This window comes from Amblyomma mixtum, chromosome 9 (genome assembly GCF_055824585.1).
Source record: "Amblyomma mixtum isolate Tamu chromosome 9, ASM5582458v1, whole genome shotgun sequence".
Classification (NCBI taxonomy): domain Eukaryota; kingdom Metazoa; phylum Arthropoda; class Arachnida; order Ixodida; family Ixodidae; genus Amblyomma; species Amblyomma mixtum.
This window is the reverse complement of record NC_143020.1, coordinates 71851744-71864376: the sequence shown is the minus strand read 5'-3', so window position 1 is coordinate 71864376 and position 12633 is coordinate 71851744. Positions and strand designations below refer to the sequence as shown.

General features: G+C 48.2%; 1 protein-coding gene across 1 annotated transcript; it reads right to left on the bottom strand.

Moving 5' to 3' along the window:
* Positions 1-1634: 1634 nt before the first annotated feature.
* LOC149329645 (TNF receptor-associated factor 6-B-like) lies at positions 1635-8456 on the bottom strand. Its single transcript, XM_089560372.1, has 2 exons — positions 8012-8456; positions 1635-3545 (listed from the first exon to the last, which is right to left on the bottom strand). Exons 1-2 carry the CDS (start codon positions 8378-8380, stop codon positions 2415-2417), a joined length of 1500 nt encoding a protein of 499 aa, XP_089416498.1. The 5' UTR covers positions 8381-8456; the 3' UTR covers positions 1635-2414.
* Positions 8457-12633: the final 4177 nt, after the last annotated feature.

The following is a 12633-nucleotide window of genomic DNA, read 5'->3' as shown; positions in this document are numbered from 1 at the left end:
AAAAAGGACAGATGCGGAGGGGGATAAAAAAAAACACCGTCAAACCAGCGCACAAGTTAACACCTCCTAAACCACCCAAACTCTAATATCTCGGAGGACTGCACACACAATGATGTGCACGTGGCTTTTTCAGAAACAAGTATAGGTTAAAAAAAAAATGCGGGAGTTAGGCCGGCAGTGAATGTCAATCATTTGTGGTGTAAGCAATGTTGATTTCTCTCCCTCTCTCTCATTGCTTATGGTAAACGAGCGAGCCAGCTGCAAGCGCACGAGTGAGCCTACTCCTCGGACTGTGGCGAGAGCAGAGAGGCACGGGGGAGACCGTCCACTAAAGATGCACAAACAAGGCAGCGTGGGTCGACTCTCGCACCAAACACAGCAAAAAACCGAGTGAAACGTAGCCCCTCACCCTTTTCTTGGAGAGGGCTCCACTTTCACCCAACAAATGATTGACATTCACTGCCGGCCTGACTCCCGCATTTTTTTTCTTTTTTTTAAAACCTATACTTGTTTCTGAAAAAGCCTCGTGCACATCATTGTGTGTGCACTCCTCTGAGATATTAGGGTTTGGGTGGTTTAGAAGGTGTTAACTTGTGCGCTGGTTTGACGGTTTTTTTTTATCCCCCTCCGCATGTGTCCTTTTTGCTCACTGGCCACTCTGCTAATGTTCTCATCTTGCTAAAAGGTGGGCCTTGTCTATTTTGTTTTATTTTTATACTTTTTTTTCACGCTGCTCCTTATCAACCCCCCCCCCCCCCCCCCCCCCCCCCCGTCTCTTCATTGCTCCGGCCGGTCGGCGACAGTGAACCCGCGTCCCGACGGCAACTGAGAGCCCGCGTCTCAACAACTGGATGGCAGCGCTGGGATCGAAGTCAGCTCTTCGCATCGCCTAGCAGCGTTCGCAGTTGCAAGAGCTCCCACGTTGGTGGACCCCATGACTGCGGCTCTGTGAGTGTCCGACATTTCTTCCCTGATGTATTTTGCCAGGCTTTTGAGTTTAGCGTCAATGCTGGCAGGCTTTCTTTGGCAGTGTTGTGAGTATTGATTGTTGTACGCATTGCTAAGAAGAGATAGGGGATCGGTCGAGTGTCTGAGCGCATCATGGACCTGAAATCTTTGCAAAAGCTGGATCTAAATTTGATCAGCAAAGAATTAGGGGTTGAACTTGGGAAGGCCATGCGGAAACCGGAAATCATAGAGGCAATAATATCTTGCGACAGCGGAAAGTTAGGTGGGCGGATGAGGTTAAGAAGTTAGAGCCACGCTCCAGGCTTTCTTCATAGGTGCAAGGCGGTCGGCCGTGACATCATGACAATAGGTCGTCGCTGCTGGTTGAAGGGAGGTGCTTTGCAGGATGAATACCACTTCGTTCTTGATTTGTATCGGACTATATGGTAAACCTAAAGACCGATTCTGGCCACGTATATATACATTTAGTTTCCTCGCCGCGTGACGAACGCGCGTTACCGCTGAACCTGCGTTGAGTGGGATCCACTCCCATTGCACTCACCATTCCAACGGTTAGAAGAGCAGCCGCTAACTTTCTTTGCTTGAAGTGAGTTCCAGAGGTTACAGAAAAAAAAAACGGCGGCTGTCTAGGAGAGAGAGAGAGAAAAAAAAAGAGCTACACAAGCTTCTATGCAAATATTTTTATTCTTGACTTTACATGATGTACTGGCCCGCATTTATGAAAATTTCACAATGAATCACTTTAGAGTGAGAGCTCTGCTCATGGGGGTACAACTTCCGATTTCGATGATGATGAGACAATGTCCTTCAATGCTTCACAAGTTCAAACGGAACTTAACTGCGGGGTGGTATGGCCCAAGCTGTGGTAGTGTGACCACGTGATTATGTAACTATGACTATTCGGCACTTGACCTTGATTTTGACTTTGGAATTGAGACAGTAGCCACCACATAGACAATGACCGTCGATTCCTCACAAGGTGAAACTAAACTTGAATGGGTGGTGGTATGACCACGTGATCATATGACTGACCATTGCGCACCTGGCCTTTATCTTGATATTCGATTTGAGACGGCGGAGAACATGCTTAATAGACCTTTCGGTCGTATAACTGCTTCAAACCACGTTCAACGCCAGCCATTTTTTTAGTCATACATCGCCCAGACGAAGACAAGTCCCCTTGTCGAAACGTTGGCTCTAGCAACCTGAGGTTTTCCCCTCCATTGTTCATTTTGTGATCGCCAAGGACCATCTACCGCACCCTCTCTCTACCATGGAATCCATCACAGAGGTCTTATAAGCAAGGGTAAATTTACCCGAATGATCACCAAAAGGCCTGCGAAATTTTCGGCGCTGTCAAAAAGAAGGCTGATTAAGCTACCGATGCTTACTGGAAGGAACTTCCGCCCCAGTGTAGAAAAAAAAGTTTTGTAATATGGGGCTGATCATGGAAGGATCTCAAACATTACACGCAGTTGATTATTTTCCACGTAGCCGCATTCGATGAGCTCTTCGACTTTGAGCGACCGCGCAGTCATTAACGCACCAAAGTTACGGCATGCTTTTGGCTTTTGAAGGGATATGTAAGAAGGATCATTTATTTTTTCCTCAAGGACGCGATCCGGGCATCTTTTTGTGGGATGCATCACGGCAAGCTTGACCTTGTGGTTAAATGGCCACTGCACAAGGTCGTCCATGTTGCCCTTATACAGGCGAAACCACGCGTACAGTCGTACAGATTCGCCGTCTTTCTGGAGGCATACCCCAGGTGACAAGTTGTAGCCGCGCAGATAAACGAGGTCGCTCTCATAATCAGCCCAGAGTACCTTCAACGCGGTCTCTCGGAGGGACTTGACACCCTTTACAACAAACACACAGAGCGCCTTTCCCAGATCAGTGTTTCGAACAATGCTTTCGATATGCTCCAGTGTCTTGGAGCTAAATTCAGTATTTTCTTGCGCTGCCGCTTTTGCTGCTTCGATAGCAGTAGCATTCTCTGACAACTTTTCTTTAGTTTGTCTCGCTGCATTACCGATTTCATCCTTCAGTGTTTTCTCTAGTCTCTTAATACTTTCGGAAAGATTCGTTGTATCAGACCTCGAGGCCAAAATCGATTTCAGTTCCTCGTTAGATGCGGCCACCTTTGACAGGATTTGTGTGAAACTGTCAAGGAGTACCCCAACTTCTGTCTTAACCTCCTGTCGCTGATTTTCCCTAGCGTTGTTTATCGCGTGGGAGATCTCGTTCAGCCTGTCACCGTGTGCACTAATGTGAGAAACTATTTGCCCGAGAAACTCCTTGACTTCCCCTGCCTGTTTTTCAAATGTTTCCTTCAGAGAACATTCAAAAGCAGCGGCGTTCCAAAAATCTGAATGTCCTTCGCCGTCTGATGTGGCAGGCTTTGCCGACCTGCAATAGCAGTTTTTCAGGTGCGGGATCACACTGCGACAGGGAACGGTGGCAGAGCACTTGGGACAGCGAACAGAGTGGTGTCCACAATCGCGCTGGAAGTGTTGGGCGATCCGCGAAGCAGGAGCCACATACTCGCAGCCAGCTGCTTCGTTCCAGCACATCACCTGCAATGATAAGGCATGCATAAGGTTGGACTGAGATAACAGCGATGGCTGCGACGGACGAAAAAGCGAACCTTTGACGTTTGGTGGTGCAGAACGGAGTTTTGGAACGCTTTCGGTCGTGAATTCCGATCGCGACAGTACAAGAAAACAAAGAGTTAATCCGTACAGTTTCAAGCTGTGATATCGCTGGTCAATTCTGTCTCATTCCAGCTTCAAACATGAGTATGATAGCGCGGGATGAAGGGAAAGAAAACATATTCCGTAGCGTTTATGCGAAGCCAGAAACAAAATGTGATCTATTCAAACGCGATAGCATTAGATCATATCTTCGGTGAAAACTGTGGGGCCTAACGGAATTCCTGGCCCCAATGAAATTCTTCTTTGGTTCACAACAAAATTTCCCATTGGTTTACAGGTTCTAGCATGGATGACCTCGTAAGGCGGAAAGGATGTCATAGCCAGAGTCACAGGCTGCCACTGATCCGTAACCTCATAAGTGCCTGAAAAATCCCGGGAGCGCCAGCGGCGAAGGCCTTGCGCAGCCTGAGAGAACGGAAGCTTTCCACTTCTCGCGAAAGCCACCAGGAGCGCGTTGAGTGAGCGCGACGTCATCGTTCGTCCTCAAGGAAGCGGAGTCTAAAGTTTTCATTGCCACGGGGACATGTTGGAGCAGTGTGATATGATGCCGTCATCTAGATGGTACAAGGAGCGGGTGCTATCGTGTTTCACTCTTAACGAGGCTGTGAAACACTGCTTGAAGGGTTGCCGGCTATACTTCATTGAATTCTTTATATCACACAGATGCTGAGTCAAAATGAATTACAGGAATCGGCGCATAGGAACGGGAGTTATCCACTGCAGAAACTTCAAAATACAAGCAAACAAAGTGGGGTCCCCAACTCCATTATCGCGGTGCTTCCCATTATTTAATTTTCCCAATAAAGCGATTGAGAGGGACTAATCAAGACAGCCTGTCCCAGCACGTCGTGGAACTTTGCACACCATGGTTGCCTGTTTGCTGTAAGTCGTTCCTGCCAAGGCCGACAGCGTAGTTTCCATGGTTACAACAGCCACGTCGACGCCATGCTGGCCCAGCGATGCTTCATCGTCGCGTCAAGAGCGCAGGAGGGAACAATGACCAATGGCCGTAGGCGCCGACTGCGGAGGAGAGGGGGGGGGGGGGGCTGCAGGGCTCGAGCTCTCTCTCCCCCCCCCCCCCCCAGCCACTACGCATGTACAGATCGCCCTGGGGCGCCAGAGGGTGCCACGTTCCCGCCAACAGCGCGCCTGCCGCGTCGAGACGAATCAGCGCAGGCGTGGAAAGGGGCGCGGTAAGCTGTAGCCGTGAAGTATAGCAGTACCCGCTGTGTTAAATGTATCTGCTTTCACCACAGCGCGTACCGTTCCTCGCCACTGCGTGTACACACTCTTGGTCCCGACGCGGTAGGCAGGCGCGCTGCTGACAGGAACGTGGCACCATCTGGTGCCGCTGCCTGGTGATTCTCCACAAACTGACAATGCGCACTAATAAATGTGAAACGAAACGTTTTTTTTTTGCTTCCTTCCTTGCGAGCGAAACGAATGCTTACAGAATGCAGTGGCTTGATCAGATCGATTCTGCCAAGCCGTTTTCAGGCACACAGCAGCCATAATAGTTGTTTCCTGGGCAATAGATCTGTACAGAGATGTGCAAAGTCCTTCGATGCCAAACAAAAGCCAGAGCCTCTGGTGGTGTTATTTTTTGCTTTACATGCATGGCAGTGCTTTGATGTAAGGCAAATGTGTTGATTTTGTTATTTAATTTAAAACACAAAACATGACATAATGCATATTCATCTATTAACGCAATTTGCAGTATATCTACTCCATGTGCAATATGTCATCCAGCGCCTACCCAATGTTGTCATATCCACTGATAAAAATCGTCACCGTGTGATAACACCAACAGTGCCATGAATGTGCTTTTTGTCAGCTAATTAAAATAATAAAAACCAGAATATACGTGGTACAACCGATACCAGTAGCATTAGTACACGCCCCACCGCGGTGGCTCAGTGATTACGGCGCTCGGCTGCCGACCTGAAAGACGTGGGTTCGATCCCGGCCGCGGCGGCCGAATTTCGATGGAGGCGAAATGCTAGAGGCCCGTGTGCTGTGCGATGTCAGTGGACGTTAAAGAACCCCAGGTGGTCGAAATTCCCGGAACCCTTCACTACGGCGTCCCTCATAGCCTGAGTTGCTTTGAGACGTTAAACCCCAATAACCAATAACCAACCATTAGTATACCTCACTAAATACATCCAACAGGGAAAACAATGTACTTAAAGGGAGACTGAGGCGGTTTTCGAATCAGCTAATTTTTTAGGGTTTTGAAGTAGTGTCATTGCTGATCACGTCTGTGAAATTATTTTTTCGATTTTGGCCAAAACAGTGGCGCAATCACCAATTAAAAACGCGATGTTTAAATCTCCCGCGCCGCGCGCGACCGCAGGAGAGGAGAACAGCGGAGAGGTAAACCTCGTCCATGTCGGCCAACGTGACGTCACGTTGAGGAGCCAGGGATACTTCGGCGCACCCGAGAGAGCTTTCAGCGCGCGTTGTTTCTCGTGCTGCATGCGTTGTTCCTCGTACTGCGTGCGTTGTGACGTACAAAGTGTGTCAGCCGACCTTGAGAATCAGATTCAACACGAGGTACTACTCTGCTTTCGTGTCCACGAACAACTACGCCCGCGACTGTGTCGTCTTCAACTGTTTTCCGCAAGATCATACGCTCGCAGCGCAAGCGCTCGCTGCTTTGACGAAGAATTCAAGCCGACCAAAGCAAGCGTACTCTGCTCGAAGCATTTTCGTGACACCGGCTACATGCAGAGCTTGTCCCTAATGTGATCTCTGGAGATTTCGGTCGCGGCTGAACCATGACGCAGTTCCTTTCATTTCCTCGCGCATGAGAGGCGTGTCACCATTTCGAAGAAGCGCCTCTTCTAAAAGCAGAAACATGCTCACTAGAAACACGCCCCTGCAGAAACCTAATAGAGGCTCAAGCATGTGTGTCTCTTCTCAGCTTATAGGTGCGGCCAGACTACCTGAGGCGTGCTCAGCAAGGCTCGGTTAGTGATTTTGTACTCGGTTCGACGTGTCCAAGCAAGCAAGCAAAGCAAAACACAATAAAGCAAAGCAAGCAAGCATTGAAGCTCTTCATATGCGGCATCTCGTTTAATCGTATCTAAGCGATTAAAATGAAAGCGTTCGGCGTTCTGATTTCGGATGCAAATTTAACAGAGAAATGAATGCCAACCAAGTTTTTGCAAAAAAACATGTCTCGCAACCTTAGTCCGTTTCTTCTTCAAGTTGTGGCAACGAACGAGTTGCAGCTAGCTTGGCTTTTAAACACACATATAGTTGGCCACTACTTCACTGAACATAAACTGCAAATCTAGGAAGGGCAAACGTTTCCGAGCCAGCGATTAATATTTTCTGGCATCTGCTGAACGCGCCACGAGTGAAGCAGCAGCCTTGTGCGCGTATTTAGCTTGGTTTCCAGCGCACAATGATTCCTTCAATATCCTGTGGTCACATGCCTCGCAGTGCTTGGCCACTGCGCTTCGCTAATTTTGACATCAGCTTTGTGCTGCTTCATCGTTTCCTTGAAATACTTTCTTGCCCCAACCTACGCCGGGGAGTGAGAATAGGATTTTTTGTACACAGCGCTTTGGGCCTTTTCTTTAGGATGACGCTCTTTCGGGCGAGCCAGGAGTCGTCCGGTGGTGGTAATTGACTTGAGTATTGTTCGCACCCCTTCCTTTCCGAGAATACCAGCCGAGGTTGTGCTGGCACCTTTCACGCATGATCTGCGTACGTGTCTTTCACGCTAGCGTATGCTTGTGCTAGGCGTAGAATTTTTTGCTCGTGTCTTTTTTGCTTTCAGGTGATGCGTGGAATGAACAAACTGTAGTATCCTTTTCTTTAGAGGTCAGTAAAAAAATAGTCGCCATATTCGCTTTTACAACGCCACGGAAAGCTGCGATCTGCACTCAGCGCAGCGCCGGATCCGCATCGGCAGCTTCTCCAGTCCTCAAAGTGACGTCACGACCTCGCTTGACCAATCACGGGCGGCGGCGCGCCGCGCGGCGTTCCCCGCGGCAGAGGCCGCATATTTCTGCTAAAAAAGGCAATTCGCGCTTGTTTTTGCCTTATTTGGATGCGATATTCGAGCATACAGCATGAAAAACTATAGGACGCCGCTGCCAGCCTGATTTTCAAAAAAAGTGCTTCAGTCTCCCTTTAAATTGTGTTTGACGGCCCCTTAAGGCGGATGTCAAGCGTCTTCCAAGTTTTTTGAAAAAAGACTCCACTCCGTTGCAAACATATACCTCTCACATAAATGACATTTTGTTTCAGCAACACGTGTTTAGGCAGTCCGGACAGTGACACAGCTATCATATCGCTCAATAAGAATTACTGCTCACCTCTCTTGTCAACAGCTCTTTGGCAGGGAAGTCCACGCAGATGACGTCCTCATCTTGCCACTCGTAGCCGTCCAGCGGACAGACGTGTATGCCTTCTTCAGCGTACTGCCCGTAGCACGACTCGCACAGCGTGTGGGAGCACGGAAGCAACGCCGTCTTGGGGCGCACCAGTCCGCACGCCCCACAAACTCTGTTCGGTGGAAGAGGCTTGAGGAAGTGCAGGGGCCTCCAGTCTAGCTCTGAGGAAAATCCGACCAACATGTACTGCATGCTTCCAGGAGGCATCTTCTGGCCCGCACAATCGCTGTACTTCGAACAGCAGGAACTGCAGCATACGCCCCCGTCAAAGGGCTCACTTGTCACAAGCATTCCTCGCTCGTCGCCAAGGCGACAATCGCTTCGATAACTGCCTCCTATCTGTCTTCCTAAGGCGGGACGCGTGGCCACCCGGGGGGAGCAAGAATCTCTCCAGTGGCGCCTGCCGACACCTTCACGTGTTTTTTTCGGAATCGTTGCCTCGCAGACTGAAAGCTTCGTTGAAAATTCTGTTTAAGATTTCATGTGAAAGATTCCATGTCATTGACGCCTACTCCCCTCCCCCCTTTTTACCTCCCACCATAACGTCACAACGCAAATAGTCTCCCATTGTTTCCGAGTGAAGAACCCCTCGGCTCGTTCCGAGAAAAGTTGGCAAGCGCCCATACTGCCCCCCCCCCCCCCCCCCCCCCCTCCTCGCCGAGGGAAAGCGGTATCGGTGTGCGACGTTTTGATTTGTATGTGAGGGTGGGCGCGCGCAGGGGACGATTGCTTCGTTAAGGTGGGCGGTAGACACTCAACGTCCCGGAGAAGCGAGCCACTCGGTTTCGACCCTCGGCGGCCAGGCTTTCCTTTCTTAGTGTAGTTGTTAATAAATCCTTTTTTGTTGTTTTTAAAAGTATGTTTCGATCTGCTGCATGCCACTGAAAAACGAACACAGATAATGCAGGCAGATGACGCATGCATTGCTTCTTCTTTCTCTCTCAGTCGTAAAATTCACTCTAACTACAGTAGCGATTCAGGGAGAGCTTCGACATAAATACCAGAGCGCTGTACTGGGAAAAGTGACGGACGGTAGAAATCGGTAGCGTTTCAAGCTACATTATTTCTTCGCTACCTAGCGAGAACGTTTGCTTACACGTTATCTTCACGTCTGTTGTTTGTTGCGTCTACGTTTTGTCATCAGCTACGGCCCGCACGTAGCCTGACGCCTCGTACCTTCAACGTGCAATCTGGTACTACCGTGTGTTATCGTTCATCTTCGTTCCGTTCCTCATCAGGCACCTTTATTTAGCGTAACGGGGCGGCAGAAAGTCAGTTCTCGAGATTATGTTAAGAAGTTTGCAAGTAGAAGAGGTTCCAGCCTGTGCAGAGCAGGGCTAATTCAGGGATAATTGAAAGTCAGTTCTAAAGCCTCCAACGTACATAGTTACGATGATGCTGACGATGATGTAGCGTGTCGCTAAATGTACAAAGCGGATTGTGAGTACCCAACTCCTTTATTCAGTTTTTGTGTTGTATGACTACTGCGCTGGCATAGAAACAGCGCAGTGTGCGATTTCCTAACTGTGCAGTCTACGTTCCCATGGCTAGAAGATCATCAGGCGGCTTGGTTTGCAAGAGTTGATGCGCGGCCTACTTGGTGCATCATGTTTATGCACAGTGCAAGGGACAAGGACGAGAAGATAAGAAGCGCTGTGGCTGTCCTCTTCTTCTTTCTCGTCCTCGACCTTTGGGCTTTGCATGAGCTTTGCTCATTTGGGCTGCCCGACAACGGTTGCAGAAAAATAGCGGTGATCGGAGCGCCAGGAATATGGTTACGCTGGTGGCTAAGTAGACACCTTACTCTTCACAACACATTAGTGATCAAGGAAAAATATTATTATTATGACATAAACAGCCTTTTATTCAAAACCTAACAACACACCACTTCCACGAACAGGAAAGTTAATGCAAAATATATTCAGATAGCCTTTTAAAATTATGGCAGTGTTACACCCAACAATTCTGCACAAAATCATTTTGAACGGGAACTGGCTAATGAGCGCCATTTTTCATATATTCAAAGATTTCGCAACAACAATCAATAGCCGCGGATCTCCCGGCGGCAGGTTTGCATTTCTTTGCTATTAACCTTTTTGGTGCTGTAAAACTGTTCCCCTTTGGTTTTCTACGGCAGTCTTAACTGCTTGATGCGATCGATGGAAGCACTCTAAAAGAAAGATTTTCATACATATGAGATGAACAGACCATTACCTTAAATATTTCCATGACAATACCTTATAATATTTCAATATACTAAATTTTTATCCAAGGATGTTGCACATGTAACAGTGACACTGAATCGACAGGCGCTGCTGATGACAAGTTGATTTATATTTATTTATCCTTCAGCGCTCTCACTGGGTCATTATTGTAGGGGGAAATATCATAAAAGCAACCGACGTACAGTACAGCAAATTCGGCCAATGATGCAATATACCCCCAGAAAACCACCGCAGCTCCCATCACTTCAAAATGCAAACAAGTATGGCACTCGGGCGCCGATCATTCAAGGAGATCAAACATTACAAGCAGCTGATCATTTTCCACGTACCGGTCTGCGATCAGACCCTCCACATCGAGTGACTCTTGAGTAATGTAACCGGCAACGCTACTGCATACTGTTGGTCTTTGAAAGCACGCAATAAGAGGTGGCCCTGTGACTTCGAACACGCGACCCGCACTTTTTGTAGGATGCATCGCGCCAGGTTTTTGCTTTGTGCTGGAATGGCCACTAAGAACGTCATCCATGTTGCCCTTGTAAAGGCGGATCCTTGCGTAAAGATTTACTGAATCGCCATCGCTCATGAGCCAGACCCCCGGTGACAAGTTGTAACCGCGTAAGTAGACCAGTCCGCTCTCATACCGAGCCCCGCCTCTCTTCATCACGGACTCGTGAAAGGACTTAAAAATTCCGCACAGAAAACACGCACAATGCCTTGCTTAGTTGAATGAGTCGCAGAACGTTTTTGACGTGGTCCATATTCGGAGTAAAATCGTTCTTTGCTTGCGCAGCAACTCAAACTGCTTCGCTGCTAGTGGCAGTTTTTTTATGCTGCAAGGTTTTCTGTAATCTCTTTATGCTTTCGGGAAGATTAAGTGGATCACACTTTGCGGCCAAAACTTTTTTTAGTTCCTGGTTAGAGGCATCAATTTTGGACACGATTTGTGTGAAGCAGTCCTTAAGCAGTCCAGCCTAGCGCCATAACCACTGAACCACCGCAGCGGCTTAAAAGCAATTAGAAAAAAAAAATAGACACTTCCTGCTGCCGCGTTCTAGCATCTTCAGAACGGCCGGGCTCGAGGTGGTGCTATGAGAGGAGTAACGATTTCGTACGGAGTGCATGAGATTCGCCGCGCAGTTTATATAATTTCTGCAATGTACTGCGTCTGTAGCACTTCCTGTGAAATAAAAAAAAAGACGTGCTTTAACTTCGCGATGCTACCTCCTTATTGCTGCTTTTACAAAACAAAGGATTCTTTGTCAGTTCTAGCTAACAGGTCCGTCCGAGAGAGCGCAACAGCATTAGTGCTAGTCAGCTCACCGAAGGCGACAAAGACGAAGACCATTTTGATAAGCCGCGGTAGCTCAGAGGTTAAGGTGCCCGTCTATTGAACCATAGCACCCGGGTTCGAACCCAACTGTGGCGGCCGTGTTTCTATGAAGGCGAAACGCAAAAGGCGCCCGTGTGCTGTACGATGTCAGTGCTCGTTAAAGATCCCCAGGTGGTCGAAAATATTCCAGAGCACTCCACTACGGCACCTCTTGCTTCCTTTCTTCTCTCAGTCCCTCCTTGATTTCTTCCCTTACGGCGCGGTTCGAGTGTCCACCGACAAGAGACAGTTACTGCGTCGTTTACTTTCCTGAAAACCCAATTTTATAAAAAAAATTTTCATAATTACCCTCGACATCGTCACCGTACTGGCTATATGTTTGTACACTGTTGCCCTTGTACAAAGTGGAGCAAAACCTGCATATCGATAATATTTACTCTCCGACTCCTTTGCATCAGTCTCATTCTCCCTATTCGCACTTCCACACACTTTACTTGGTTTAACATATTACAAGAACGAACTACGGCTGTCAAAAGGTTAGTTATTAACTGCTATTTTTACTAAACGTGTTCAGTGACCTAGCGTTAGCTGCCCTGAAATTACTAGTACAGTCTAGCCCGTTTATAACGAAGCCACTTATAGCGAAATAGCGGTTATAACGAAGGGATTTCAATTTCCCATTCCTATTTTTGCATTTTCAATACATTTTGGGTCCGGTTTTAACGAAGTAAATAAGTGCGTGTCAGCGGATATAACGAAGAGATTTAGTACCAACCGAAAAACAATCTGCCAATCAACACATTTTTGCGTCCTTGAGGCGATTTTTTCCGCGAAAATAAGAGCAAAATCGGCTGACGGCGTCCTTTCGTGGCGTCGTCTGCTCTCCTGCGGAGCGAAAGGTTGCTTCACTGCATCGCATGGCACGCCGGCCTCGTGTTGCGCCGTCCTTGAACGGCGTCACGGCGTAGAGCGGTAGAGCACGCCGCGCA

Coding starts and splice junctions, on each gene's coding strand:
- LOC149329645 (XM_089560372.1), bottom strand. CDS start 8,380: ATGCTTGTGACAAGTGAGCCCTTTGACGGGGGCGTATGCTGCAGTTCC. Junction 3,546..8,011: donor AAGAGCTGTTGACAAGAGAG/GTGAGCAGTAAT, acceptor TTATCATTGCAG/GTGATGTGCTGGAACGAAGC.